At 34.5% G+C, this 25,469-nt stretch overlaps 1 protein-coding gene across 4 annotated transcripts in view; it reads left to right on the top strand.

Moving 5' to 3' along the window:
* AHI1 (Abelson helper integration site 1) overlaps positions 1–25,469 on the top strand; it is a 278,473-nt gene that overhangs the window by 46,946 nt on the left and 206,058 nt on the right. For all 4 annotated transcript variants that reach the window (XM_007484594.3, XM_007484595.3, XM_007484597.3 and 1 more), the window contains 6 exons: positions 582–705; positions 3,249–3,478; positions 5,758–5,861; positions 8,705–8,823; positions 10,019–10,149; positions 13,499–13,639. In XM_007484594.3, the coding sequence (XP_007484656.1) occupies positions 582–705; positions 3,249–3,478; positions 5,758–5,861; positions 8,705–8,823; positions 10,019–10,149; positions 13,499–13,639 (849 nt within the window). The remainder of the gene's footprint in view (positions 1–581; positions 706–3,248; positions 3,479–5,757; positions 5,862–8,704; positions 8,824–10,018; positions 10,150–13,498; positions 13,640–25,469) is intronic.

The raw sequence follows: 25,469 nt of genomic DNA, 5'->3' as shown, positions 1-25,469 counted from the left end.
AAAGAGTTGATTAATGAAGAATAAAAGGATCACTATATTATACTGATGAGTAAGGTAAGACTAAATAAGATTAATTTGTATCCAAGCTATTGAACACAGTTTGTGTGAAATCATTCAGTATCACCAGAGTAAGAATAATCAGAGAATCAATCAAAAGAAAAATTAATAATAATCCTTTAAAGCCAGCAATATAAGTATTATTCCTAATATCCAGAGGAGAAAACTGAAGCTTTCGGAGCTTCAATGATTTGCCCCAATTCACACAATTTATAAGTGACTGTGTTGGGATTTGAACCCAGGTCTCCTAATTCTCAGTTTTAGGACTATTTCCCAGAAAGCTGTATGCATTCATTGTATAATCAGGTGATCTACTGAGGCATATGAGAGTACATAAAAAATTTCTTAAGTAGAACATACAATTTTATTTGCTATCATTTTATTTGCTATACTTAAAAAAAAAAGTCCAGAGATAAATCCTAGCTTTTTTCCTGTTCAAATGATAAAATTCTTTATTTATAAAATTATCTGCATATAATATTCTGTCAATAACCTATTAACTAATTGTAACATCTTTTCTTTAGTATATGAAATCCCTTCAGGACAGTACTTGAAAGAATTGTGTGGACACCTTAATATTGTTTATGATCTTTGCTGGGCGAAAGATGATCAACATCTACTTACTGCGTCCTCTGACAGCACTGTCAGGTCAGTGTAATTCAGGAGAGGTTAGCGCAGATGTGTTTAGATCTAAAAGGCAATCGGGGAAGATAAAAGAGTACAGACATAGCTTTAGCTGTGTTTGATGCTGTGCCTATATCAGATATTAATCGTACAAATTGATGACAGAATACTACATTTCTGTGATAAGTAATATTTTAAATGTATATTTGATTTAGCCCCTCTATATTTTCAATTCTTTCCTAATCAGAGCATTACAAGTTTCTAAAAACTATTTTAATAGTTTATATTTTTATGTTTTAAGAATATTTGCCTCTATGGGAGCATCACATGAAAATCAGAATTCATCTTTCTGTTGCTTTCAGTTTAGTATGCCAATAAATTGTGCACTGATGGATCCTGCTATGTGGGAAGAACCTGAATGGGGACTCTGAAGGCCAGGCCTCGGGCGCCTCTCACTACCTGCTTAGTAGGATGAACCCCAGTCCCCAATGAGCTCATCTGTAACACAGAGGTCATAATTTTCTGTTTTTACCTATTTTGCCAAGTTGTAAGGACGAAACAGAAAATTGTATTTGAAAGCACTTACTGGATTCCATGTCTGAGAGAGTCCCTGATAAATAACAATAGAGGAGGAGGAGGACAAGAGGGGTTCAGGGAGCACAAAAGTATTCAAGTATTAGGGTGTTCTAGGCCCTGTAGGTATAACTTACTGGTGTGCTCTAGTGCTAAGCTTGCTATTTCAGTGTGTTGGGGAATTTTTGCCTCCCTCAGTATTATATCTCTTATTTTATAATGACAATCAGTGATAAAATAGGATTTGTACATGGCAAGATTTAGGGCAGTTATTACATAAAGTTAAAGGTACAGTGAATGGAATTTAATATATGTTTTATTCTTACTTCATTCATGCTTTATTTCACTTTGGATTTTCACTGGCTTCTCTTTTGTAATTCTAATCTTAATTCTTTTTTTTTTTTTTAAACCCTTACCTTTTGTCTTGGAGTCAATACTGTATATTGGCTTCAAGGCAGAAGAGTGGTAAGGGCTAGGCAATGAGGGTCAAGTGACTTGCCCAGGGTCACACAGCTGGGAAGTGTCTGAGACCAGATTTGAACCTAGGACCTCCTATCTCTAGGGCTGGCTCTCAATCCACTGAGCTACCCAGCTGCCCCCTCTAATCTTAATTCTAATATTTGTTCTTTGTATATATCTGGCCCTGCCTCTCTCTTTTTGATATACTCAATTCTTATCTTAATAATAATACCCAATGTGTCCTTAAAATATCATTTCATCTTTGTAATATCCCTGGGATGTGGATACTAAATCTATCTGCATTTTATACATGCAGAGACTGAGGCCCGACAGAGTTTAAGTGTATTGATTAGGGTCCCACAGCTAGGAAGGGTCTGAGCCTACATGTGAGCTCAGGAATTCCTGCCTCTGGGTCCGGATCCTCTGTCCCAGCTGACTGCCTCAAAACAGTAGCAGAATCCTTGGAATGTGGGATATGGTTAACAACTTAGTGACTCCATTTTTAACTCAAAAAGCTTCATTGGGAATTTTCAGATCTCTCGGATACATCACTGTTTCATTGGGTTTTTTAAAAATTTAAATACTTAAGTTTCTAGTTTTTAAAATGCTCTTTAAAGGCAGCTCTCTATTTTTTCCCTTTCTATTTTAAGTCATGAAAAATGGCTTGAGATAGATTTATTTCTGATCTTTTAGCTTATATAAAATGTGAAGAGCATAATAACCTAATTATTAAGAAAAATTCTAAGCATTAGTCTTGCATGTGACCATGCTCACTCATTAAGTGAACATTCTTAACAGAGAAAATAGTGTGCACAATTTGCAAATGAAGAAATTGAGTCTTGGAGAAGTAGAGTCTCACCCAAAGTCTCACAGGTAGAAGCAGAATTAAAGCAAAGATCGTGGTCACTTGAGTCCCAGAGCATTTCCATATTTATCATTATATTTTAAGAAAGGGGGTGGGCTTCAAACTAATAAATTCCTGCTTAGGAAAATGCCTCTCCTAATGCATATTGGCATCTGTTTTTGCAATTTTATAGTCTTAGAGAGTTGCCTCTTATACTGAATTAAGTGACTTATCCAGGGTTACAGAGCCAATATATAGCAGAGGTGGGACCTGAGCCACATCTCCTTAGTTGTAAGGCTAGCTTTCTATTTATTCCACCCTGCTGCTTCCCTAGCTGTATATCATATGTTATTAATTCATTGAGCTATGTAGTATCCAACCTCCACTGACAAACTGACAAGTTATACAAACATAAAACCTATGAATATACCTTTAGGTGATGAACCAGTTATAACTGTAAGAAGTCACTGATGTGACTCATAGGATGAGCCCTATTCCAAATATCAATTAATCCATGTTCAATGGATTTAACTCTTGAATGGATGTCAGGTTAAATTTCTATTTTACGTGAATTATTTTGGAGACATAGATCATGCTTGCTTAGGGATCTGTGTATTGTTAGAAAACTTCATGTACTTACATTTGGAATTAACATATGTGTACATATATATGATATGACTTTTACTTCCAGAATGTGGAAAATTGAAAACCAAGGGACAGCTGCTGTTAAAGTTTTCCCTCATCCTTCATTTGTCTATACGGCCAAATTCCACCCAGTTGCAGACTATCTGGTAGTTACGGGATGTTATGATTCTGTGATAAGAGTGTGGAATGTTAAAGTGAAAGAAGTTCATGGTCAATTGTTACAAGAATTTGATGGCCACCAAAGTTTTATCAACTCTCTCTGTTTTGACACTGAAGGTATGTAGGATCCAAGCTATAGATTGTCCTCTATATTACAAAGGAGAATTGCATGAAATACAGTTTTTTTCATTTCCTGATTGTAATTTCTTATAAATCTCAACTTTTCACTCTACTTATTATACTTATTCAAGAAGTTATTGGGTGAATCCAATGAGATAATTTATGTAAAGTACTTTGTAAATGTTGAAGTACTATGCAGATATCATTTCTTATCATTAAATTATTTTTATTCTTCATCTTTTTCTTCTTATCTTTATGATTTAGAAAGAAATAGCTCCGACACAAATTGTTATCCTGCTATTCTTATTTTATATTTAACTTTCTGTGGATTCTTGCAGAGGTGGATAAAATAACTCCTTTTTGCAATTGAATAAAAGTATGAGAATTTAATTTCAAATCCTGTAGGTTCACTGAAAGCATCTTTGAAACAACTCCAATGGCAGATAGGTAATTGGGGATGAGATGACCCCCCCAAAAAAAATTTTTATTCTATGAGTCTTGGACATTAAGCATCGGGTGTGGTGACATCTATTTTTAAAAGTTCTCTTAATATTTTATGAACTTATGAATTATTGTGGGCAACAGTTTTATATGTACTTATATTTGTGCATATGTGCATCACATGGATGTCTATGTGTAAATATACATGTTTATGTGTACCCGCACACACATGTACTTCTTATAGCAAAGAACTAGAAATAACAGATGGCGCAGTGACTAGAGTGGTGGGCCTGAAGTCAGGAAGCCTCCTCTACCTGAGTTTAAATGCAGCCTCACTTAGTAACTTTGTGACTCTGGGCAAGTCACTTACACCTGTTTACCTTAATTTCTTCATCTGTAAAATAGCTGGAGAGGGAAATGACAAACCATTCCAGTATTTTTGCCAAGAAAAGCCCAAATGGTGTCATTAAGACTCAGACCCAACTAAACAGCAACAACCATCTGTTGGGAAATAAATTAAGAAATTGTGGTGTATGGATAGAATGGAGTAATTTTAAAAGAAATGACAATACGACAGAGTGATGGATTAGTAGAAACATGGGAAGATTTGTACAAATTAAAGCAGAGTGGAATGAGTAGAATCAGGAAACTAAAAATGATGAAAGCAACACTAATAGGAAAAAGCAACTTTGAAGACCTCAAAACTCTGATTGAAACAGCAAACAATACTGACTTCAGAAGGATGATGAACTTGATGGAGGGAGAGGCGGACATAAGATGAAGAATGACACAAAACATGCATGTACATTCTCAACAGTGGCTAATGTGTTCAACTTTTTTTACTCCATGATATGTATTTTTTATAAGGAAAGGTGGCCATGGAGAGGGGTAATAAGCTAATGGATAATGATAAATAAGAAAATCATTAATAAAACTAATTTGCTGAAACAAACTGAAGAAAATTTAAAAGTGAATAAGAAAATGTAAAAAAATACAACTTTATTATTACCCTGTTTCTATATATGCGAATATACATTATATATATATATATGTGTGTGTGTGCACTCCTTAAGAAACATCCCAAACATAAGAGTTCAGTTTCTTACAGAAATCTTTTTTTGCTTCCTGAAATTCTTTTGTTATTTATTAAATTCACAGTTTATGAAATAATTTCAAGATAAAAAAAAGAAGAATCAAGACAAAACTTGTTCTTCTTGATTCTGGACAACAGAACAAGGAGCAATGGTTGGAAGACAGAAAGCATCAGATTTTGGCTTTGGGTGCCAGAGCTTAGTACTGTGGTTGGCACAGAGTAAATGCTTAATACATGTTTATTAATTGATTGATGAAGAAAAAAATTTTCCCACAATCTTAATTATCCAAAAGTAAAATGGGATACATTAGGTAGTTATGAGTTCCTATAAGATATCAAATGGAGACTTGGGGACCATTTGTTGGTGATATTGCCCAAGGGTTATTTTTCTCTGGCTCGTGTTTCCTTCCAACTTGAGATGCTGTGCTTCCATTTCACCTCTTCCATTAAGCCTTCCTTGATTCTTCTTATTTAGACACCATATAGACTTTGGTTTCACCATTCTTTAATACACTTTTAAAAAATGTTTTATTTTACCATTATCTGTGTTTGTTTCTTATGCTCTTACTAGACTGTAAGCTTCTTGAGGACTTATAACTGTGTCATAGCTAAATTTTGTATCTCTCAAAAAGCCTTTACAGATCAACTCTGTGTAAGAGTACTTAATAAATATCCATTGAATGAAAAAATTTTTTGTTTAATTTTTTGCCATTTGTAAATAGATGAATTTTTTTCCCCTCAGGACTTCATATGTTCTCAGGAGACAGCTCAGGATTGATTATCGTTTGGAATACCTGGGTCAAAGAAAATGATGACCATCCAGTTAGACTTTGGAACATTAATAAGGTTTTATTTTAAATTTTTATAGTTCATTAAGGAGCTAAAATATAAACAACAAAGTACACATTTCTCTTTTCAAATGAAAAATGTATGCCTATTGTAGTTGGAAATTAAATTCCTTTAAAAATCTTCCTAACATTTTGCAAGTGGTTGATAAATATAAACAATGACTCACTGAAGAATTTCTAGATATTAGTCTTTTAGGTCTTACTATATACAGAGAAATATTTATATAAATTGTGAGCCTCAGTTTGTAACCTTTTTCACTTTGAAAATTAGTATTATATAACCCTGAATTTGTTGTTTCTTTTTATATTGATTCTATAAGGGTTCAGCTCATATTAATTTTTTTGTTAGCGGTTTGTCAGAAGTCCTGTATTTTAATATTATGTAGTCAAAGTTAGGCCCATTATTTGGTTGTTAGGATTTGTTTTGAGTTAAAATGATATAGATTAGCATGTAGAAACAAATTGATGTTTTTTTTGTTCTTTATACCTTCCATTAAGTATTTTTTAACAGGATTGTTGCTTTATGTATTGTATTTATTTGTATTGAAGATTTTATCTTTTGAGAGCAAATAACATGATTTTATACAGTTGAGTTTTAAGTTAATCTGATTTCTGACTAGGAGCATAGATTGAGAGCTGGAAGGCACCTACAAGACTCTGTAGGCTAACTTCTTCATTTTTCAGCTGAGGAAGTTGAGATCCAGGAATGAGTACCCTGCAAAAGAGGTCACCTGGATTCTAAGTGGCATAAGATGGACCTGAACTCAGGGTCCTCTGACCTCAGAGTCAGTGTTGTTTGTAATGTGCCACACTGCTTCTCGTTGTTGCTTCTCGCTTCTAGATTTTGTCTACATGAAGACCCTGTTGTTTGTAGCATTGTCACAATATAGTTTAGTGACAGTGTCTCAGAGTAGAAATGAAAGACACTCTTAAAGTTGGGGAAAAGGCCTTTTGTGAGATTTAATTCAGCCTCCTGAGTCTGTAAAATCTGTTTTAAAAACAATCTCATATATTCTTTTTGGAATCATTCTGGTCTGTCAGGTTAATGAGAGGTATGTTGGGTTTCATACTGTAGCCTAATTACACACATTTTAAAAAGAACTGTATAATTACTTATATACCTGAGGGATTGGCAAGATTCCAAATGCCCCATTCTAATCACGTAAGTACATAAAGCATAGTTTATTATTTGCTATGAAAGCCCCAGTGTGTTTCTCTATCTAAAAAAACAGCAACTAAATGACAATTTGCCTCGATTAGTTGCATTCCGATAATATTCTGTTGAGATATTTGAAAAGAAAAAGTTAAGAAATCATTAATTATCATGGATCTTTTCAGTTCCTATTGATTTTTAGAATTTAGTAGAGCATACCCTAATTAAGAATTGCCTTTATTCCCTTGTACTTCATTGGCCAACAACAGCAAGAGGAGTTGGATGCAGGCAGCTTGTGTAGAACAGGAAACTGAGGTCATGACTATATGCCGGGTGCCCAACTCTTTAGACCAGGACCATCTGTTTAAAGAAAAGTAGTAGTTTAGGCCCTTGAAAAACTGCTTAATTTGAGAATAAAAATGATTTTGTAAAAGTAGGCCTTTTATAATGGCTGGTAAAAATGAAATGAATCTGCCAGGAGTAATATCACATTTACACCTCACCTGAAACTTGTTACACATATTAATTTCCTTTTCGCTTAACCTTTATCTCAGTATAAGTATTGTTTTTACCTCCAGAAGAACTTTTATCACTTTACATTCATTTTTAATTTTGTAAAATATCTTCTTAGGGGGAACATGTCTTCCTTATTTTCCCCTTAGTTTATAACTTCCACTAGTTCATTTTTATTTCTGGCTCAGTACCTCTTGGTGCTCAGCAGCTCTGAGTGTTTTGGGACACCAGGACAGAAAGCACTATTCAAGTTCTCTGTGCCTCTGCTTGTCTAGATCAGAAGAGGCCCCCTGGGAAAGGAAGGGAAAAAAGGGAAAAGGAGATCCCTTGGGGTAGAGGAGGCGATAGAGCTTTAGCCTATTGGTAAGGGACTATGTGCCCTTTGTTTCTCTCACCTCTATCTTGCCTCAGTCATTTTGCCTTTACAACTTTTCCTTTTCTCTCAGTCATCCAGACAAGAAAATTGCCTGGCGGACCTTTGGTAGCCTCTTCTGATTCAATGCCAGTCCAGACAGGTAACCCGGCAGAATTTCTGCTTCCCTGACATCATTAGTAGGGCGCCTTGTGTAGCTGCCTAGAGCAATTGTCTAAAACTCCCTCAGTTACAAGCTAAATTAAATGATTGAGGAATAATATCTCAATAATTCCCTTTCTCTAGATTGAGATGGAAGTCTGTTTTGAAATATTTAAAAATTGGGATGGTATTTAAAGGTTAACTCCACCTATCTTTCTGTTGAATGCATAAGCTTTAAGAACCTTGTATATTCAGTTTTCATTTTTTTCTGTCTTTGAATAAAACTGAAATTAAACATTTTAATATCTTTTAAAAGAAGAGCTTATGGGTAAATGTTGGTTATGGGCTCAGGAAAAAATCTTAAAACCATGAATTTGCTACAGAATGGATTTCCGTGTTATAGAATACACAGGATCATTTAAAACAAATTTTATAAAATAAAGACAAAGTAAAAGTTTATATATAACTTTCAACCCATTTTAACTTAAAAGGCATTTTTATGAAGTCATTTAAATACTTATTAACCTCAACACTTACTTTTCAATTAGCAAGACATTTAAAAACTTCCTACCTACAGATAGAAGTGCTGATTTTTTAAAAGATTTTTTATATTTAATTTGAACATTTTTTCATAGTTTTTAAAAATTTTCTGTCATTATAGGAAATTAGAGAAAATGATATTAAAGGGATTCCAATAAGCCATTTACAGGTTCATCCAAATGGAAGGCGTTTGTTAATCCATGCCAAAGATAGTACTCTGAGAATTATGGATCTCCGAATGTAAGTAATTTAGATGATAACAAGTTAATTATGCTTAAATGTTATTTTTCTCACTGATTAACTGGTTCATGTGGAGCAGTTTTTTTGGTTATGCATTTAAATATTTTTTTAAAGCCTTGTTCTTTCCTTTTAAAAGAAATTAACTTTTTTTTTTGGTATCAAATATCAGTTTGCAGAATTTCATAAAAGAATACCCTTTACCTGAAGAGTAGAACTAGCAGTGTCATACTACAAGTTGCAGTAAAAAGATCAAATTACACAAAATGCATGGCTTGTTGAAAGTATATTTCATCTATTAAATTAACCTGGGGGGGGGGGATTGGTAACCTGGAAAAAAGAATTTACAGTAAGAGGATCTGAAATCAAATTCTCCCATGCAAGTACCAAGTAACAACCAGGCCTGACCCTTCTTAGCTTCTGAGATCAGACAAGATCGGGCACATTCAGGGTGGTATGGCCATAGACTCAAATTCTACCTCTTTTATACATGAATACTTTTATGATTTTGATCATGTTTCTTAATTTTCCTTGTATTAGTTTCCCCATTTGTAAAATGATAGACTTAGATGATTATCTTTGAAGCTCCTTCCAACTCCAATTCTGTGTTTTTCTAATTTTTTTTAAAAGGAAAAATATTGAGGGACCAGATACTTAAAGGAAAAAACAAAAATAGAATTCTTAAGAAAGAAAGGTCACATTTATTAACATAGCTTTTATCTTTTATACTAGTGTTCCCATAAAACAAATGACAGGTTGCTATTTTATCAGCTTTGTGAATTATAAAAAATAAGCATTTTATTTAAATAAGCAATTTTGTAAAAAGTCACTGAACAAACACTACTTAATGCTAGGTAACTGTAGTAACCCAGGCATGAAATCATAAGGATTTCAACTATGTCTTGCACTGAGGTTGGTAATAAAAATTTAAAAGAAATATATGACATAAGTGTATGTAACACATAAAGCCCAAGAATAAGGACAACTTTAGTAAAGACCAGATGCTTCTAATAGGGGCTCAATACCATTCCCATACAAAAGGAGGAAAACTTTGAAGGAATTATATACATATATACTGTAAATTTTGAGAATTTTAAAAAATCTTAAAATATTTAAAAGAAAATTACCCTGAATACTAATTTTTAAAGATCATTTAATTTAAAGAAATATAGATTTATTAGGTTATTTTTCTTTTTAGATTAGCAACAAGGAAGTATGTAGGTGCTGCAAACTACCGGGAAAAGATTCATAGTACCCTAACACCATGTGGGACCTTTCTTTTTTCTGGAAGTGAAGATGGTATAGCATATGTTTGGAACCCAGAAACAGGTAAGATCTTTTTTTGGGTCTTGATAAAAGAAATGAATGATGTCTGGGAAATATATCAAACTAAGAAACTAGAGTACACATTTAATAGAATAATTTTCTAGAAAATTCCATGCCCAAAATTTTAGTATTATTTTTGAAGGTTATTGATTTGTCATCATAAAGATGAAAATATGCTAAGGAAATTAATTTCCAATTAAATTATATGCTTTTTTACTATTTCTTCCCTAATTTGCTATATTGCAGAATTATCAGTGACAAACTCTTTGAACCCTTCTAGTTAAATTATAGTCTAATGGGTATATGTAATCACAATTAGAATAATATTATCTGAGGAAAATAAAGTGTCTTTTGTCAACCACCTTCTGTCTACAAAATATAAATTTTATAACTGGGTAAAAATTCACTTTAAAAAATAAATACTTATAAAAAATATAGAGTAATATTTGATTGGAAATTTCCCATTTTTGCTACTTGAAGAAAGTTTTAAATTTGATTTGTACCATGCCTTTGCCTCATTTACTTTATAATAGAAAATTTTAAATTATAATGAAATTTGTTCAAGAAGTTAGTTGGAGAGCTTCATAAGTGGAATTAAATGTTCTTTTCTTAGTCAGTCTCTTGTCCTATTTCTGGTCTAATATTCATTAAACATGTCTTGCCCATCCACAATATCTTTTTCTTTTTTGCTTCATTAAAATACTTGCTTAAATGTGATAAATTATTTCCTTTGCTACTAGTATAAAATGTTGGATGTGGGAAATGCTCTTGAAAATCATAACTGTCATTAGGTGAAAGCAGAAAATACTTTGGTATTGAGGAAATGATAAAACCAAATTACATACTTTACTTTCTTTTAGGAGCTAGAATGTATGAAAGAATTAGCAGTCTATTTAAATTTTAATTCCATTTAAATTCCATAGGAATATTATGTTCAATACTTTTCTTTACAATATTTGTACAACTTTAAAATAATTAACTTTAAGAGTGGGTAGAGGGATATCTAGATAGAAACCTCAAGTTCTTAGATTTCAGACTGCTTTTTAAGTCAGCTGTCAGAGTATATTAAGCGTAACCTCCAGTAGTGAGAGTAGGCCCGCGTAAAATCATAGCCATGGTATAGGAATTGCAAACACATAGCCTGCTTCTCAGCATGAGAAAAACAAACTTTTCCCCTTCACAAATACTGTATGTTCTTCCAAGAAAGTTCTGGTGCAAGAATTCTATGAGAAACACTATTGGATGGTTACATGTTGACATATTGAGTTATCACCTAAAGAAAACTCTGTTTAGAATCACTGAGGTGACCTAAACCTGTTTCTATTTTGTAAATCATTACTAACCATTGTCCCTGCAAAAGGCTTACCTAATCTCTTCTTCATTTTCCCTATAAAATATGTACCCCAAATCATTAAATGTTACTGGTCAGCAAGAGGATTTCTGCATGTCTGTCTGTCAGTCTGTCAGTTCGACCTTTCTGTAATCCCAGAATCATTTTTCTCATCCTGGTTTGTTGACCCATGAGGAATTTGTAGAGCTAAGCTCTACAATTAAGAGCTCAATAAACTTCACTTGTAAAATGGGGTGGGGGAGGTTTCAAAAGGAAAATAAAGTTATATAAAAGATAAATGCTTAAAGTGACTGTATAAGACATGTTATAAGAGTTTTTTAATTTTTTTTTAATTCAGCAAATATATTTAATTCAGGCTTATCATTCTTCTGTTTTTGTTCAAAATTTTAATTTTCATTCCCTTGATCATCATTCCCAATCAGAGCATGGTTTTCAGATCACCCTTGGATTTTGCTTATCAATGTGCAGAAAAAGTGCTGCCTATAATTGACTGATAGGCTACTTAGTCTTCATAGTCAACTTAGAAATGGATTGTATTCCAGAAATTTTGGAATTGTTAAATGCATTTTTTCTATAGAAATATCACTGGTTAGTTTCCCAAGATTTTGTTTAACCTAGATTGTGGCTTAAAAACAATGCCATGAATTTGGCGTCTGGAAACTTCAAGCCAGTAGACCATTTTGGTTTGTTGAGATTTCTAAATAGCAGGTTTTATTCCAAAATATTAACTCTTGGGAAGAATCCTTTAAAAATGTATTATATGCTTTTGAGACTTTTTAAAAAGAAGATACCAAATACAATTTAGAATCATTTTTTATAAATCCAGTTTGTCATTATGTACACACTGGTTATTGTGCCAGACTGTACTACAGTGAGAGCCCTGGTTTATCCCAGAGTGATGGGACATTTGGCCCTGCACTACAAGAATCTAGACTGCTGTGTCTTTGGGAGTTCTGTAGTTTGCTTTTATTTTTGCATGTCTCCTCTTTCCATATGATGCCTGTTCATTTCACCTCCCCTGCCTTTCTTACCAGAAAAACAAGATTATTGACTCGTGTAGAAGATTAAATAGGCTGTGAGGAAGGCCCTCAATCACTGAATAAATGTCATGGATGTTGTTGGGTCTCTTGTGCTTAATCTTGGGACCTCTTAGACATAGATAAGAAAGCTAAAAAGGGGAGACTCAACTAAGTGAGCAGCTGCTGTACCATAATAATTCTGGCACTCATAATCTTATTTCTGTATGAAAATTTGGCTATGTCTTCCATTTTAGGAGGCTAGAAATACCTCTTCCTCCTCCTCCTCCTCCTCCATCTCCATCATTTATTCAGTATCACAATGCAGCCCCATTTGGTGGGAATAGGATCGTTCTTTCCCCTCAACAACAGCCCCCATGCCTCATCCCCACCCATCTCCATATGTACTACAAGTCTATGTGATAGAAATTGGGTTTCTGAGCAATTCAGGGGAGGGGGTGGAAGCTGCCTGGAGGGGTGGTGGGGATTGTAGATATTCCACTGGGAATGTCTTTGGGAAGTGAGCCTTCAAGGCAAGCTAGTTATTGGTGTATGGGGAATGTTTCTCACTTATATGTTCATAAGTTATGAACTTCCTGTATAATTCCAGTGAACTCTAGGATATATGAATCAATGATGAATAATTGCTCAAAAGTATATAGTTACTTAAAATGCTGTCTAAAATATTTGAATTATTCAAGGTTTTAAATTTCAGTTGTATAAGTATATAAAATATAATACTATATCTGCAAAACACCTTTATGTGTAGGCATTTTTGTGAATATACAAAGTATTGAATCTTGGTGATTTTAGTGTTGTTTTCTGAATAAAGTGAAGTAATATGTATAAAGAATTTATTGTAATCAGCAAGTATTATTTCTTTGTTCTCATATTGATGAGATCATAGATTCATTAATTACTGAAGTATAGAAAAATGAAACATCAAAAGAGAGATCACTGAATAATACTATTTTCTTTTTTATAGGAGACCAAGTTGCAATGTATTCTGACCTTTCATTCACATCCCCTCTTCGAGATACTGCTTTTCATCCCCATGAACACATGGTGGCATTTTGTGCATTTGGTCAAAATGAGCCAATACTAGTATATATTTATGATTACAAAGGTAAGGCCTATTCCTAATAAGTAAAAATATTCTAAATAATAAAAGTGATATTTAGTAGAATTCAGCTTACTCAAGAAAAATATCCTAACTGTGAGGAAATATTCAAAAAGAGAATTAATTGGTTGCTTTCACAGTTAGTGGGTTCTCATTAGACTCTTCAAGCAAAAGTCGAATGTTTACTTGCTGGGTATATAGAGGATATTCTTGTTCAAATATGGATTGGATTGGGTGTTCTGTAAGTACTTAGGAGTTCTGAGTTTCTGTGACATATGAGTGTAAGGAGGAGCGCAAAGAACTGAATTTTTGTGATAACTCGTGTTTAACAAAGGTATGGTTAAGCTGGCTGAGCAAGTAAAAGAGATATTTGATTTTTTTTTGTTATTATTAAATGTGTCACTGTTAAGGGCCCATAAAGACTACTAGTTTGGGCATCAAAAGGTTGGTTCAGTGGCCTGGTGCTATTGTTTTACAAGGTGTGACTTTAAGCAAGCTCTTTAACTCTTCTGAATCTGTTTCCTCATCTGTGTAATGTGTACAGCAGTCCATCACTACCTATCTTACAAGGCTACTATGAGGTTGAATGAGATAATATATGTAAAGTGTTTTGTGAACCATAAAGAACTACCAAATATGATTTTTCATAAATGGGAACATTAGAGAAAAATGGAAAATACTTTTATGGAAAAATAGTTAACTATGCTTGAACTTATATGTACTAGGGGAAGTAATTTGTAAATGGAATAACTTATATTTTCCTTAAAATTATTAGGGAAAGGTTTTAAATACATTTCACAATTTTGTATTTTAAATGAAATTAGAGAAGTCTATACATTTAATCAATTACATAAAAAATTTCACTTGAATGCATTTGTTGTTTGGATCATGTGTACAGCAGCAAAGCTACATTTTTATAAATGATGGAAACCAGAGATAGAGATTTTATAAGTTTATTGCTAATTTACCTAATTTCCTAACAATCTTTAGGAATTTGAAATATTTAATATTTCAAGCTGAACTAAGTTCAGTCAATTTCTTATGCCATTGCTATATGTTTATTAATGCCATTTCATTTTAATAATCTGAATCTTTGAAACTTTCTTAATGTGAAAAGAAGTAAAATAAAATACCATGAGAAAGGAAAATAATAACAAGTATGCCCAAGGTCTCTTCTTATTCTATAATTTGCTGAGTCTCAGAAAGTAAAAAGAAAGTTAGGAAATGAAAGAAAAGAAGAAAGGAAGGGAGGGAGGAAGGAAGGAAGGAAGGAAGGAAGGAAGGAAGGAAGGAAGGAAGGAAGGAAGGATAGAAGGAAGGAAGGAAGGAAGGAAGGAAGGAAGGTTACAATATGTATCTTCATTATCTGTAACTTACCTTTTAATTTAGTGTATTTAAAACATCTTGCCTTGCTGCTGCTCTTATTCTCAGAATTATGACAGGGTAATTAATAGATATTCGAGTTTCTATAGAAATGCCTTTGGCAATTAAAGGTACAATATGATTCTCTAGAGGCCATTTAGGAAATCAGTCAATTAGGCATTTTTAAGGGCATAGTATATCCAATGCCTCAGGCACTGTGGTAAACACTAAGGGTGAAAAGATGAAAAACAAAGCAGCCCTGCCCTCAGGGAGTTTACATTCCAAAGTGGGAACAAACTTGGGCTCATCCAGGTAGACTGCAGGCAGCCTTGGTGAGGAAGGCCCTGGCTGCCAGGAGGACTAGGAAAGACCTCTTGCCAAAGGCGAGCTGACTCTTGAAGGAACCAAGATTTCCCAGGTTCATACAGTGCAAAGAAATGTAGGTTGGTGTCTGCATGTGTGAGGAGAGGGCTTTTGTGGAAGATAGTATGGAGAGATTTGGCATGGAGGCTGTCAGGAATTGAAAACAACACATAAATCGCAAACCTGGATTCCTGGAAGAATGATAGTGCTTTCATGGAAGTTTGGAAGTGTGCTGGTTTTTTTGGGGAAAGATAATTAATTCTGTTTGGACTTGTTGACTTTGAGATGCTTCTGAGAATTCCAATTTGAAATATCCAATAGGCAGTTTCTAAGGTAGGTAGGTCTAGGGCTCAGGAGACTATAGCTAGGTAGCTAGAGAAATCTGGGAGTTGTCTGTTCATAGGTGAAAAATTAATCTGTGGGAGAATGATTATTGATAAGTACTAAGCTCATATAATAGACATAAATCATAAGCCTAAAATATTTTGTTACACAATGTAAAATTTACCAGGCAATTTGTACCTCTTTTAAAAAAGGATCTTTTATCAATGATACATGTAAAAACCCAGTTGAATTGCTTGTTGGCTAGAACATGAATCATGTAACCATGGAAAATGTTGTAAATTAACTAATTAAAAAAGGGAAAAGGGGATAAAAGGATCTTTTAGTGGAATTCTTAATAGCAAAAGTAGAGACAACTAGGTGGCTCAGTGGATGGAAAACTAGCCTGGAGAAAGGAGGTCCTGGGTTAAACTCTGGCTTCAGACTCTTCCTAGCTGTATGACCCTGGGCAAGTCACTTAACCCCAGTTGCCTAAGCCCTGACTGCTCTTTTGCCTTGAAACTCATACTTAGTATCAGTTCTAAGACTAGAAGGTAAGGGTTTAAAAAATAATAAAAGCAACATCAGTTTAAAAAAAAAAAACTTTTCTAATAGAAATGTCATTTCCAAAAGCTAAAATGGGAGAAATATGAAAATATCTACTTTATTTTAATATGTTTCTTCCCTAGCATATCATATAAAGACCTAATTCTTGCTTATTAAATTAAATTGAATAGTCAACAATCCATCATATAAATGCCTGCTTTTTCTTATAATTTTTATAGTTGATCATTATTTGAGTTTCAATCATGGAAAAAATTTTTAAGATTCCATATCATAAAAAAATTCCTTCTGTTTTCCTGTTCAAACAGGCATTCTGAGACAGTTCCGTCTCTGTGCCCAAGATAAATGTTCAGATAAGTACTTGATAATTGAACTTATTATACAGCGTGGTCATTTTACATCAGCCTGTGAAAGTTAGGGAAAAGATTCTCTTCCTACAGTTTTTCAAGATTTAGTGTATTCATCTTTTTTTTTGATTGTTGAACTTTTCATCTTTTATCTCCAACAAATCATGGCAATCCTGACTAATTAATAATTTTCATCATTGAATTAGACTAGATCGTTATTCCTTCCCTCTCACCCTTGCACAGGCCCAGATGTTGTTCCCAGCATTTAGAATCTGTTCCCACCTCCTCTTTGCCAAAGCTTGCCTTTTCTTCTAAGGTCTGCTCCACCTCACCTTCCTTGTAAAACCATTCCAGACTAATATTCTCCACTCTCTCCTCTTGCGTAAAACCCCTTCAGCATTTATGTATCTCTCTTTGACAGTAATGAGTATAAATTCCGTATAATATAGGCTTAACCGCCTGTTAAATATTTTTTATCTTTGTCCTATATATGTATAGGTTCTGCCTTGCATTTGAATAATAGTAGCAATAAAAGTAATATGACCGTACATTAATAGAAATCTTGACCATTTCCAAAACCTGTTGCCCATCCATGATCGCATTTGAGTCTCCTCCCCAACTTGTAAAAGGACCAGGAGGGGCCTGTCTTATTTTACTGAGAAAGGAAGGTCCGTTTTGAGAACTTCCCACTCCCAGGCCACAGTGCCACCCCTCTGTTTCTCCCAGTTCCTTCACCTTTAGGGACTTGACGTTCTTGCCATGAAAGCTTGTCAGCCCTGCGCTCCTGGAATGGAAGCTGCGGCTGGAGTTGTTGCGGGCTTGGATGGAGAATTTAGGAAGCTCACCCTTTGCTAGCCAGATGTGTTCTACCAGCTAGAACAAGGGGTAGCACCTTCCTGTAGCATGGGGAAAAGCCCCAGGAAGCATCTGTCAAGTTCATTCCATGTTTATCAAGCCCAGTGTTTGCTCTATCCTGCTTAATCTTTAAAAAAAAACTCTTATCTTCCATCTTAGAATCAATATTGTATACAAGGCAGAAGAGCAATAAGAGCTAGGTCATTGGGGTAGGGAGGTAGGGAAAGAAGTGACTTGATCAGGGGTACACAGCTAGGAAGTATCTGAAGCTACATTTGAACCCAGGACCTTTCATCTCTAGGCCTGCTTCTCAATCCACTGAGCCACCTCACTGCCCGCTCCCCTACTCAATCTTGGAACTCTGGGAACTGGGCAAATTTCCTTGACCTTGAATTCCATCTTAGTCTGTCATCCAGCCTTTGTTCTTGCCTCTATAATGCATCTCCATTTCTCCTTCCTCCCACACCTTTCCATCTCTGGCTCTGGATACAGTTACTAATAAATAGTATTATTGCTTCTAGAAAGGATTTGTAAATTAGATTGCTCTGTGGATCACCTCTCCATCTCTGTTACTCACCAAACTACTAGAACCCCAGCCACTACTCCCCTCTATGTGTTGTCTCTCCCTCTTGAACCTAAGCTTTTTGAGAGCTGAGACTGTCACTTTTATTATTTCTGTCCCTAACATTTAGCACAGTGCCAGGCCCATAATAGGCACTTAATAAAGAAATACCTTTTCATTCATTTCATTCATTCATCATTCATACTCCACAGGATTGGTTATTCCTTCAGACACTAAGAATCTGTTGTTTTGATGTAGCAGTTGGATCCTTTTAACCTGTAGGGATACAGTTAAATATAGTTTTAAATGTACTTTAGAATATTAAAAGGATTAACTTTAGAAACTTCATTAAAAATCCTGTCTATTTGGAGCACATTATTTTTAAAATCCATTTCCTTTTTTATCAAATGAAAAGAATTCATCAAGTGGAACAAGAACAACCTTTCTACATGATACTTTCTGGATTTTTTCACTGCAAGTGCCCTCATTCCCTAACTGCCTTGCATGTAATAAAGCTTGTATGTCATTTGTATAAGCTTACAAATGAAGGTATTGTTTTTCCTGAATGTAACCTCCTTGAAAGCTGAAATGGTTGCATTTTTTGTGTTTATATCTCTAGCACTTACCCCATAGTAGACACAATAAATGCTTGTTGACTGAGTGATGGATGATACTTAAGAAAATTATAGCTGTAAATCAGTAATCCTTTGACCCTTATAACTATGAGTCAATTCTTACAATTTTCCAACAGAGACCCCAACTGTCAGTTCCTCATTTCATAAATGAGAATGTTTAGTAATAAATTAAAGGAACTTGCCTATGGTTTAAAAAAAAGATGGAGATGATAATTCAGCCCCCCCCCCATATCTTTCCTTATAAAATTTGTCCCTGATTACCTAGTCAAGTATATTTTAGAGTTTTAACCTGTACAGTATTTATTACTCCAATTAACTAGACTTCTAGAGAACTTTTAGTTAGAATTTACTGTTGAACCTGACTCAGTGAATATTTAAAGTTTCTACAACTTCAACTTCAGTATTTTTAGGTTTTTTCATAGAAAATGGAACAAGCATATATATAATTTTTTTTTTTCATCTTGAGCTCTCCTGTAGACCACAATGGTAGCTAAATGTATCACTCATTTTTCAGTTCTGGCAAAATCTGTGAAGAGTCAGCATACCTCTTTCTCTGTACTCATATGTTCAGCTTGTGGCCTTTTGAATCTTTCATTATACTGACTTTTTGCTTTTTTTGGTAAGAGACACAATTTTTACTTTCAGAAGGCAGTTCTATTGTGCCTGGTGTTGAAAGGGTTAATCATATAGTTATACAAGATTTAGTCACAAGGTAGTACCACAGATAATGTACTTTTAAGATTCCCATAATAGTAGTAATTAGAAAAACGGCTTCTTTTGATTTAAATTATGCAGACTTGATCAATTAATGTTTTAATTTTTTAATTAATGTTTAAACTTAGCACAGTGACTTTTTTCTCTAGTACAGTGACCCACAAATAGCAAGTGCTTAAAAAACTTGGGTAGTGGTCATTTTATTTTAATTCTAATTACAAATCAATTTTAAAGTATAAAACAATTGATGCTTTTGCACCACACATGTATAGCATATATTATGATTATTACATTTCCTGTGCTTGTTATGCTTAAAAATTATATCAGTTCCCATTTGGGGTAGTTCTTTAATGTTTGATGATTATGCAAAGTGAACCAAGTTTGTTCACTAGATGGCACTGTCCCCTCAATGTCACTTTAATTCTATAGTGTTTTCAGCCCTAGTGGCTCATCTCTTCTAGACAAGACACATCTTGAGTCCTGCCTAACTGCTTTTGCAGATTAAAACCTGTAGATATTTTCAATAAACTGAGTCCTACAGCCTTTTGCATTGTAATTAGGCAGCATCTTAACTACTTGAATTTACATCTTAATTTACTTATTATCATTCTCATAGTTCAGTTTATTATAGCTTTTATCACCTACTCTAGATCATACTGCTGTGCTATTATGATTTTTTTTGTTACACTTCAGAATTAAATGAATTTTAATTGTGTGAAGTATTCTACACCTTGACTAAAAGTTATCGCAGTTGTTAGCTATGAATAGGAGACAATGTTATCACTTCTTTCATTATTTTTCTCAGTTTTTATTTTAAAACATACTATGATAAATGTTCTTTGACTTAATTTTATCCAGATATCTAATAAATTAACTGCTACCATGGATAAGAAATTAGAATTCAGAACAGTGCCTATCGCATCTATTTAGTTTGAAGTTTTTACTTCCCTTCCTCATAAAATGTTTTTTTAAGGTTAGCCCAAAATTGATTCTAAATCTAAATTGTCATGTTTCAAGAAACTGCAAGTTATCAAGAATTTTCTCCAAAAATTAAGAATATGAGAATAAAATTAAGACTAAAATTAGTTGTATTTGCTTTTTAAAATTAGATGAACTGTTGTTGGCATCTTATTTCATGATTTGTTTTTCACTTTATGAGTTAACTAGTATTTCTACTTAAAAGCACATTTTAAGTTTAAACAAACTAGGCTTTATGACATTATAATTGAATAATTACCTTTCCTTTTTTGGTTTCATTCACTTCAGTTGAAAAGCATCACTTTTTTTATCTTATTGAAATGCTTTTCTAGAAGTACTGAGGACGGGTGATTCAAAAAGAAACTCCGATATTGTTGTTCTCACAGTCATATGAAGTTATACAGTAGGAAATATAACAGATTCTAGGTCAGCATGTTTTAGTATGTTGTCACTATGGTGTAAAGTGTGGCATAAAACTGCCAGTTTTTTGGCATTGGCATGCTTTTTTTTATTTTCCCACAGAACCTATTATAAATTCTACCCAAAGTATATTGTTATTATAGAGTAACTGATCTAAAAGCTCATTTTAAACAAAGGCTCAAGGACATGCATATCCTTTAATGCTGGAAGGAACCCTCATGCAGTTCATCCCCTTGATTTTGTGGAGTAAGAAACTGGGGCCCAAAAGGTTGTGTTTTATCTAAAGTCACACCAAGAGAAAACAAGAGAACCAGGATTTTAACTCAGGTCTGTTATCAAAAAGGTACCATTTGGATTAGACCTTGAATGAAGAGAGACTTCATCAGTTAGAGATGTGTAGAGGAAAAGGAGTCACCTTTCCAGTCATGGGGATGTTGTGACAAAACCACAAAGATGAGAAAGCAGTACAGAAAAAAGTAATTGAGTTTGGCCAGAAGTTAAAAAAGAGTAGTATAAGATAAGAAAGACAGGCTAAATGGGTAAGAGGTTAAATAACTTCTCTATCCTTGTTCTCATAGGTCAGATTTGAGCTTGTGTCTTTTTGATGAAAAGAACGTTCAACATACTGCCTCACAAAAAAGATAGTAAATTGTATAAATAGTAATTGATATTGACATACCCTTATAAACTTGAATTATTTTGTTTATAATATCTTAAGTCTAACTCCAACCCTATGAAGCAGGTACTACAGGGGAAGATTCTTTAGGAGAATTGTGGAAGGAAAGAAGAGTAATTGGGAGGTTATTATAATAGAAAAGAATTTAGGACCTCAATTAGAGAGGAGTTGGGAGGTGAGGACATGTATTGAAAAATTAGGTGTGAGGGATTAGATTCAAAGCTACATGACATGGAGATGATAGAACCATCCATAGCTAGTTCTGCAATGTTGCAGTTGGTAAAGTCAATCATCCCCAGTTCTATGACTGGCACAACACCTCCTTCATCTATTTCCTCATCTTCAAAATGGGAATATCACTTTCTTTGCAAATGTTATGTATTTTGTTTAGAATAAAATGAGAATAATGCAAAAAATTACAAAAAGAATTTTAGGCCTTATTTAAATCCAAATATTATTAGCAGAACAGAGTGAATCTACTAGGAAGCACCAGGAAAATTAAACATCTTCACTGGCAGTATAAAGTTGAAATCTCTTTTTTTTTCTTTTTTCCTTTTTAAAGAAACAAACCAAAAAAAACCCTTTCCTTTTGTCTTAGAATCAATTCTGTGCATTGGTACCAAGGCAGAAGAGCAGTCAGGGCTAGCCCAGTGATGGCAAACCTTTTAAAACCATAGTGCTGGGCCTGCCCTTCCCCCCCAGACCAAGTGTCATGGGGGCCACCCCCTCACCCAGTGTTGATTGTGCCCCACCCACTCCCCTTATCCCATACAGGAGAGGGAGGAAACCCTCCTATTGGGCTACTAGGCAGAGATGTGAAAAAATGTCCTCAGCCTGGTGGAGAGGGGGAGGGCAGCAACTCCATGAGTCCCTCTGCCTTTCTGGTAATGAACTCTGGGGGTGGGGGAAAAAAGGGAAGGAGGGTGGCCACGTGTCCGCAGACAGCACTCTGTGTCATTGATTCACCATCCTTGGGCTAGGCAATGGGGGTGAAGTGACTTGCTCAGGGTCACAGAACTAGGAAGTGTCTGAAGCCAGATTTGAAGTGAAGACCTTCCATCTCTGGGCCTGGATCTCAATCTATTGAGCCACCCAGCTGCCCCCAAGTTGAAATCTCTTCATAAAATATTGCTTAGGAGTGGCTAGTATAGTATTGGAATGACAGAGAAATAGAATATCAAAGGCTAGCATATATTCTTTAAGAGATTAGCAAATATACTATTCTATAAACGTTAAATGTCTACTGTGTTCAAAGAACTGTTCTACAAAAACAAAACTGAAAAGTTTTTTTTGTCCTTAAGCAAACTTGCATTACATCACCAATATGAATTTGGGCCATGTTCCTAAGAGATGATATCTTGCTGAAAGAAAAAAAAATTAGATAAACATTAAGAAATAATACACTAATGATATTTATATAAGCCATGTATCCTTGGGTGGGAGGTGGGGTTGGGAGAGGGTAGAATAGGATCACTTTTGCAGTTTGACTTTGCAGTGATTTGACCCCCAAGACCAACCCACCATATTTAAGGGCAACAGGATATATAGAAAATAATTTTAGACTTGGATCCAAGAGACATACTTGGCTCCTCCCCTCGACATTTAATAGGCATTTGTCCTTAGATGAGCCACTTCACCTTTGAGTCTCAGTTTTCCTTCTCTGAAAAATCAGGAAATAATCATGCTTCTCACCACATGAAGTTGTGAAGAAAGTGCATTGTAAACCTTAAAGTTTTATACAAATGTAAGGAATTAATACTCTTGTAGTAGCATCAAATTCCAGAAATAAGGAAAGGTCCTAAAGACTGGGAATGGTGCTTAACCATTTTGTGTGCTAGGAGACTTGGAACTTTTATCATAACCTTCTTCCAGCTTCTTGTCCCAGGTGCTACTCAACAGTAAATGGTTTGGGAATCACCTTCCCTCCTTGGCATTCTCAGTTCTTCTACTAAACATAGGAGAGCAGGATTCCCTCTGGTGAGGGCTGTCCAGCCTGTGAACTGAATAGGAACACTTTTACTCACTCTGATTCTGTAGCCTCTTACATCTTGTCAGAAGATGAGGGAGGGAGAACTCCAGAAGCAATAGCTTACCTTCAGAATTTCCTCTTCTGCTGGATACATGTTTACTGATGCTAAAACCTGCTGCTACTGCTGCTGCTGCTACTATACAGCATCCAGATGCAGAAAAGCACAGATGGAATCAGTTAGAAATAAGAGGTTTCACTAGAATTTTATTTTAGTTTATATTTTAATTTTTATTTAGAATATTTTCCATGGTTATATGATTCATAATGCCCCCTCCCCTGCTCTTTCCTCCTCCCTCCCAAAGCCAACGAGCAGTTCCACTGGGTTATACATGTATCATTGTTCAAAACATATTTCTATGTCTCTTAACATCAAAACCCTAATCCCTAAAATCCCTATCGCACTACAAGATTGAGCATATGCTTTTCTAATGCATTTCCATTTCCACAGTTCTTTCTCTGGATGTGGATAGTGTTCTCTCTCCTAAGTTCCTCTGCATTGTCCTGGATCATTGCATTGCTGATAGTAGAGAAGTTTATTATGTTTGATTGTGCCATAATGTATCATTAGTCTCTGTGTACAATGTTTTCCTGGTTCTGCTCCTTTCGCTCTGCATCAATTCCTGGAGGTCATTTCAGTTCACAATAGAAATCCTCCATTTCTTTATTCCTTTCAGCACAATAGTATTCCATCACCAACAGATACACAGTTTGTTCAGCCATTCCCCAATTGAAGGGCAACCCCTCATTTTCCAATTTTTTGCCACCACAAAGAGTGCAGCTATGAATATTCTTGTATAAGTCTTTTTCCTTATTATCTCTTTGGGGTACAAACCCAGCAGTGCTATGGCTGGATCAAAGGGCAGACAGTCTTTTATCAACCTTTGGACATAGTTCCAAATTGCCCTCCAGAATGGTTTGACCAATTCACAACTCCATCAGCAGCGTATTAGTGTCCCAATTTTGCCACATCCCCTCAAACATTTATCATCACTTTCCTTGACTGTCATATTGGCCAGTCCACTTGGTGTAAGATGGTACCTCAGAGTTGTTTTAATTTGCATTTCTTCAATCAGGAGGGATTTAGAACACTTTTTCATGTGTCTATTCATAGTTTTGATTTCATCATGTGAAAACTGCCTATTCATGAGGGCTCACTAGAATTAAAGTGGACCACTGGCAACAACAAATCTTGCACAAAAATGATTTGTAAGCCTTAAAGTGATTTATACTATATTAATTGTACACGACATTTCTGGTTTCTATCCACAGGTGAGTTGTTAATGTTTACCAAATCAAATCAAAGAGGAATTCTATTGTTAGCACAGTGGAGAAGTAACTTACTTATACATTTCCCTTTATGGTTATTTTTTCACATTAAAAAATAGTGGTGCCATCAGAACTGTCATTTGGAAATGCAGAGAATGATGATATAAAACACTCTGTCCTCCTACCCCATTTTTAATACGTATGCAAAGAAATTCAGTCATAAATAGGATGGATTTAGCAGATTGAGTACTATAGTTGGAGTTAGGAAAACCTAGGTTCAAGTTCCATCTCTGATAGTTACTATAGTTGTGTGATCATAAAATGAATAATATTATCCCTCTTAGCCTCCATTTATATAAGGAAGACTTGAACTTGGGTCTTCTTGACTTCAAGGTTTCTTCTCATTTCACTCTGTATCACTGCTTCTATTATCAGTAAAAATAGAAAATATTTTGATAGATGGTAAAATGGTTTTCAAAAGCCTTTTTTGAAAGCTTCACTGATAAAACCATAAAGTGGGAAGTGAAATTTTAAAGTATCTTTATGAGAGTTGAAAAAAGACAAAAGAGCACATGTTCTTTTGAAAAATTAATATTTATGATTCAAAGTGCCCACAGCTTTATTAAAATTTTATTATAAAATTTTTCTTTACATGTAAATCAAAAATATTTAACAAAAGAAAGAAAAAAACACATTTTAAAATTTTATTAGAGGTTTGGTGTTATTATTTATATTTTGAAATAA

This window comes from Monodelphis domestica, chromosome 2 (assembly GCF_027887165.1).
Source record: "Monodelphis domestica isolate mMonDom1 chromosome 2, mMonDom1.pri, whole genome shotgun sequence".
Taxonomy (NCBI): Eukaryota; Metazoa; Chordata; class Mammalia; order Didelphimorphia; family Didelphidae; genus Monodelphis; species Monodelphis domestica.
Note: the sequence above shows the minus strand (reverse complement) of the source record. Positions and strands in the feature narration are given on the sequence as shown.